Below are 6,186 nucleotides of genomic sequence, written 5' to 3' on the forward strand. Positions count from 1 at the left end.
TTCTATTATGTGTTTTGATTGGTCCAAGGTTTGCCAGCTGAACTTTCGGTCGTCTGTATGCAGCATGTTGTGTATGCCATAATGTTAAACAAAATGTAGGTGAAAGGTGACTATGGACTTTGATTGGCGTAGGCTTAACAACTCTTCAGCCCCCACCCCATTAACCACTACTAAAACATACTTCTGAAAACATTCTACGATGTATTTGCTAACTTTACTGAAATTGAAGCAAACAAAGTTCAGCAACAAGATGTTTGCCATCATTTCTGACGTCTTGTACAGTGCCGGTAACCAGTGTTCATGGAGCTTGCTCTAATAATAGCATTCAACCAAGCATGTCTTTGAACAAAAGCAGCAAATCAATTTTATAGTGCCCAATATTAGGAAACCCCTGTTTGTTTTCATCGGGAATGCCTTAAGTATATGATTTTGTATGTGATGAGATTTCTATCCATTAACATGACCTTGTCGGTCCGTCAATGACCAAGATGGCCTTACCAACCATCTCAATCAAGAGGCAAAGACAAAAGAACCACTTAACTCTCAGCTAATCCACAAACACTGATTGAGTAAATTTCACAATGAGGAATGAAAATTGTTGTTTGAAGGGTTTCTTTAATACAATGGGATTGTGAGTATTTTCATCGCCGGAATCATATTAATGGACGGCCATTATACAACCATTAAAAGATGGTTTGTCCGTTTAGGTTAAGACCTTGTACGGTACGGGAAGCCAGAGTTGAAGGGGATAAAAGATAAAAGGATTAACAAAAGAAGAAGATGAAGAAGAAGTAAAGACATAATAAGAAGAAGTCCTTAAGGCAGAATACAAAACAAATAAAGAAGGTTGAGAAATAGAAGAAGAAGAAGAAGTACATTCAAGGTTATTTTGACTCTTCCACGAACTATTTCTTTCAAGGCAAAAATATAAAGTCACTTATTTTTTTAACGTTACAGTGAAGAGAGAACGATAAGTAAGAAATTACAGGGTAAACAAACGGGGTTACATGTTTGTGACGAAGGAACCAGGCACCCTTTGATAGCTTTAGGAGCATACCTAGAAAAAGCACTGCCGCAAAGTGCAAGATGTGATGATGAAGTGATAGTTGAGATGGGGGTCCAGACTGGGCTGTATGGCAGGGCAGATAACGAAGAAATTATGACAAAAAAGAAGACTTTGACTTGTCAATTACGTTATTTTATTTCAAAAAACAATTGAAGTCACTTGTACTTATACAACAGGGTAATGACGTATATAACACAATAACCTGTGGGCAAAGACATTAATACCGAACGGGGTAAACAAATATTATGGGGGTGTCCCCCGCCTCCCACCTCTAGAGAAGACATGACCCGCGCTTGCCCCTCCAACTAAGCAATACGTGTAGAATATTAGTAACAATAACAACAAAGATGGACAGGATCGAGAGGGCAAGGTCTGGAATGACATGTATTTAAGTTCCGTCAACATGCAACACCGCCCTCTCCAGTTTAATATTATTGATTTCATAATCATAATTTAATATATGCGGTAAAGTAGAATGACTAGAGTTTAAAAAGATTGTTATTTTTTATTCGTGGCAGAAGTGCGTGTGGAATTATTGTAAACACTAAGTTTAAACCACTAAAGGAGGTTGTTGTGATTGTAATTGATGTATAACGCGTCACGTGTCATCATTATTCTAACGCACGCCCCAAAATTTCATATCGGAGTCATATATGAATATTATTGGACGCTCGCTCGCAGCGTCGTTGCCAAAACAGTCATTCGCCGCCCGTTTGTCCCAACGAGGCAAGATCATGTCACGGTGACGATGCGGGCATCTAATATTATTATTGTATCTATGGGTGCATTCGTTTAGCTTCCCTGGGTCGACCCCGGTGTGTGGCGTTTTTTTTTCTAGAATAATCTGCACACGTTCGTCCTGGAACAAGAAAACGCCACACACCGGGGTCGACCCGGGGAAGCTAAACGAACGCACCCATTATACAGACAGCCTGAGGTTTCAAAGTTTTGCATAAAAAGCTTATCATTAAACCGATCAAGGTTCACATAATATTTTTGACAATCTAGGCCCAGTCATATCATACTACCAGATTTCTGACACAATTTTCACATTATTGTAGAACCAAGGAGTTGCTATGCTGTAGGCATATAACTGTCACCTTTTAAGTACTTTTTGTACGACACAAAACACAAACGTCTACAAAATTACATGGAAAGCTCCCGTAAAATTTACTTGCTGACTTGCTGCAGTTTTGAGACAAGAATAAAAAGGGGAAAAAATAAGAAAAAAACGATTATTATTTTAGAATGACAACGATTTGTAACGCTACTCTCATGAAAACATTGATTTTTTTTCCTCAAAACCTCGACGACAAATGAAGCTGAAACTACTACAGATAAACTATATTACATAAATCTTCATTCACAATAAGTAGGGATTCCTTTCATGGCCAAAAACTTGATCTACAATAGGAGTAAAAACCCTTTAAAAGTTCGGCGTAGCTCGGATCTGTACACTGCTCGGGTACCACAAGAAGTATCCGAAGAGGGCTTTGTGGGTTTTACGAGCTTCCGGTGAGATGTCAAAGGTGAATCTCTGCATCATGGCCGTAAAGAAGAGAAACAATTCGTATCTGGCTAAGCCCTCGCCAATACACATCCGGGAACCTGTTAAAGAGGAAAGAGAAACACAAACAAACAACCGGTCAAAGGTCAATATCTATAAATTTATTGGTGACGAAAGTAAGACAATTGTAAATAATATTCCTGCATTTTATATTATCTTAATGTTTCATAATTATATATTTTTTTGAAACTTGTTATGTTTCCCATCTAAAAACAATTACTAGTACTTATTTTTTCTTCTTACTTCTTAACTATTCTGGCTCATAACAGCTTGGGGGGGGGGGGTGGAAAATGAATTGGATATTGAAGCACATGTTTTGCAGAACTTGTACAACTTGGCAAATTCTATTGGGTTAAAGCCATTGGGCAAGTTGTCAATGACTATAGTGTTCTCACTATAAGTGTTTTCTGTTACATGAAATCGACCTAAGGGCCTTGGAACGATTAGTTTGAAATAGTGCTTACCAGCGCCGAAGGGCAGGAAAGTATTCGGCAAGACGACAGTCTGCCCGTCTTCAGAGAGAAACCTCTCCGGTTGAAACTCCTCCGGGTTGTCGAACGTCTTCGGATCTCTATTCTGAGCGCAGATGAGGGATACGAGGTCCGTCCCTGCCGGGATGGTGTATCCACCTAACTCGAAGGTTTTTGTAGCGCGGTGGGGTATGCTCAGTGGAACAGGGTGGCTGATTCTGAGGACTTCGTTGATGACCGCGGATGTGTACGGTAGGGTGTCTCGGTCGGTCATGCCTGGTGCTCGGTCGTTGCCGATTTTTTGCAGAATCTCATCTCGAACCTGTGAAGAGACATTCATTTTGACAACATTTCAAAAACACTACCACAATTTGAAACGTAATTTCACAGGCTAGTTTTATTGTATACGTCTACATTTTATATAGGATTAAAACAATCGCACAATTCACAATCTCACAATTTCAAAACGCAGGGTGCACTTCACCTTTACAGGCACTGGACACTGACAATTACTCAAAATAAGTTAAAGCATATATGACAACATAATTGGTATCGGGCAAGGGATCTGAAAGCTTTTGATATTATAAGCCATGGTGAGAAACGACTCCGTCTGAAGTATTATCTTACAAATTCGATGACCAATTAAGTCAAACAAATCACAGACTTGTTATTTTGTGCATATGTTGGTATAAACCAAAGGAGAATACTGGTCTTTGGCAACTACCAAAGGTGTCCAGTGTCTTTTATAAACAAAACTAAAATATCGCGTCCATACCTTTTTCTGCACTTCAGGATTTAGTGCCATGTGCAATACGGCAAACTGTAGACTCGAAGCAGTCGTGTCTACGGACGCGCCGAACATGTCCATCATGGTACGGTAAACCCGGTCTGCTCCGAAAGAGAAGGGGCTATCATTACCAGCAATCACCCGGAGTAGTTTATCCACGACGTCCCTGGGATTACCCGGATCAAAGGTCTTGACGTGGGACCGTAGGATGTCTTCCATCATGCTCCGGTAGACCAGCACACCATCCCGGAACGATTTGAAACTCGGAGCGAGGAACAGGAGCGGGATGTCACGGGTGAGACTGAAAGCGCCGATGTGTGATGCCTCCCGTAGACCCGTGATTAGCTTTGCCATCTCCGGGGAGTCGTAAGGGAACCGGGTGCCGAAGCAGAGGGAACATATGACGTTTGCCACGGCCATCTGGATCAGATCGCTGGGGTCAAAACTCTCCCGGTCCATGGCTCCGAAACCCTGGCATAGATGCTGGGCCTCGTCCTGGATTAGGAGTTCCGACCCCTTCTTACCGAGACCGAAGTCCCGGAGTGAACTTAGCAAGAAACGGCGAAGGGGTTTGACGTCACTGCCGCTGCAACTGACCAACGCACCTGTATGGTAAATTAACAAATATTCAGATTTCTTTGAAGACAAAAAATACAATTATCAAGACAGCGATATAAAGTAATTAAAGAGGAGATATGTTTTAACTTCAAGGCCTAACAATCAAAATTCATAACGTGTGTGCTTGCACTAAGCAAAAAAATAATTAAAAAAAGATTTATTTCGAGACCTCAGCTGAGGTCTCGATTTTGAGCCATCTATGCACACAATTTGTGCAACAAGGTTTTTTTTGTTTCTTCCATTGTTCTTTCGCAACTTCGACCACCAATTGAGTCTAAATTTTCACAGGTTTGTTATTTTATGCATAGGTTGAAATACACCAACTGTGAAGTTACCGATAGTGTCCAGTGCATTTTAAGCTACCTTAATTTTGAAACGAGCAAATATTTCGCAAAAAAAATAAAAATTAAATGGGAATGGTTTAAGTGCTTACCGGACGTGTCCATCCAATCCAGCCTGAAGTTCTCCCTCGCGCTTGTTGCTTCAGCTTTCTTACCAAACGCCTCTTTGACCAACTCAGTGTCAGCCATCACTACCGTTAGCCTCGGACCGATCCTCAGGCTGAAAATCTTCCCGTACTCACGGCTAATCTCTTCAAGGGAGCGGGCCGGGTTCACGCCCAGCCGGAAGGTTGCCCCGAGCAGGGGCAGACCCCATGGCCCCGGTGGGAGGTTGCGATGGGTCCGTCGGTGCTCTAGGAAGCTTTTCACGAGGAGTAGTGCACTCATGAACACCAAGGCGATTCGAACGCTCGGAAGGTAAGGCATCAAGTTAAACACAAAGAACTGGAATACCATTTTGTATACTTGTATTTTCTTGAGACACAATTAGAATGAGTATATGATAGGCCCTATTTGTTTCTCAACTTCCGTCTGCAGAAACTCCAAACCGTTTTGTGGAATGTTCCGTTGTTACGAGTATGAAATCAATTTTACAGATGCAGGGCTGAAACAACATGCTATTGGATACGAATTTGTGGGCGATCCAACAATATCCATTAATATTCAACTCACAAACGGTTTTAATTGGCCACATCTTTGATGACGTAATAAGCCCGATCGTAAACCACGCCCATATCACAAGACTGGCTACAGAGATATAGTCGAGCAACTTTTTTTAATTTAAAAAAAAGTCGTGACCCTTTACGAAAAGTGTAGCTACCCATAATTATTTTATTTTATCGGAGAGGGTGGTTAGAGCAAGCTAGTCGAAACAATGAGACCAATTTAAGAACTGACTCCGCAATGGTGCGGTTTTTAGTAAAACGAGCCAAAGTAGTCCCGGACATTTCTATACCTTTCGCCCAGGTAGTAGTTTAAAAAGCAGGACAGTTCTTTTCAGAACAGAGAAGTCTCCCGAACATCCAAAAATGTACTCCGCGGTAGTAGAATATATATAGCAAGACAGTTCTCTTAAGAACAAACTCTACCTGGCAAGTAGACATTAGACACATGGTGTTACCAAAAATCAAAATCCATACCACGCCTCGATTCCCAAACGGTTCTACCATTTTAAAGAGTTTACGACGTTCCATTAAATTATGTTAGGGTAGTTTGTTCACCCCAACTTGCAATCTTCCTATGCCAAACGAACACAAACAACTAAAGGTACGGCAGTTTTGAAAATTATTTTTACTGAAATAAAAGTAAGTTTTTCGTTATGAGTATTACGATGATTG

The 6,186-nt window shown here is 41.1% G+C and overlaps 1 protein-coding gene across 1 annotated transcript; it reads right to left on the reverse strand.

Annotated features, from left to right (window-relative positions):
* Positions 1–2,349: 2,349 nt before the first annotated feature.
* Positions 2,350–5,305, reverse strand: LOC117298615 (cytochrome P450 2J3-like). The gene is made up of 4 exons (XM_033781934.1): positions 4,942–5,305; positions 3,879–4,495; positions 3,098–3,425; positions 2,350–2,674 (listed from the first exon to the last, which is right to left on the reverse strand). Exons 1-4 carry the CDS (start codon positions 5,303–5,305, stop codon positions 2,493–2,495), a joined length of 1,491 nt encoding a protein of 496 aa, XP_033637825.1. The 3' UTR covers positions 2,350–2,492.
* Between the last annotated feature and the right edge of the window lie 881 nt (positions 5,306–6,186).

Source organism: Asterias rubens, chromosome 13 (genome assembly GCF_902459465.1).
Source record: "Asterias rubens chromosome 13, eAstRub1.3, whole genome shotgun sequence".
Lineage (NCBI taxonomy): Eukaryota > Metazoa > Echinodermata > Asteroidea > Forcipulatida > Asteriidae > Asterias > Asterias rubens.

What these genes read in the sequence shown, in the direction of transcription:
- LOC117298615 (XM_033781934.1), bottom strand. Translation starts at nt 5,305, where the DNA reads ATGGTATTCCAGTTCTTTGTGTTTAACTTGATGCCTTACCTTCCGAGC. An exon ending in ATCCTGAAGTGCAGAAAAAG is followed by an intron (nt 3,426 to 3,878) that starts GTATGGACGCGA and finishes GTCTCTTCACAG; the next exon opens with GTTCGAGATGAGATTCTGCA. An exon ending in TTTCCTGCCCTTCGGCGCTG is followed by an intron (nt 2,675 to 3,097) that starts GTAAGCACTATT and finishes CCTCTTTAACAG; the next exon opens with GTTCCCGGATGTGTATTGGC.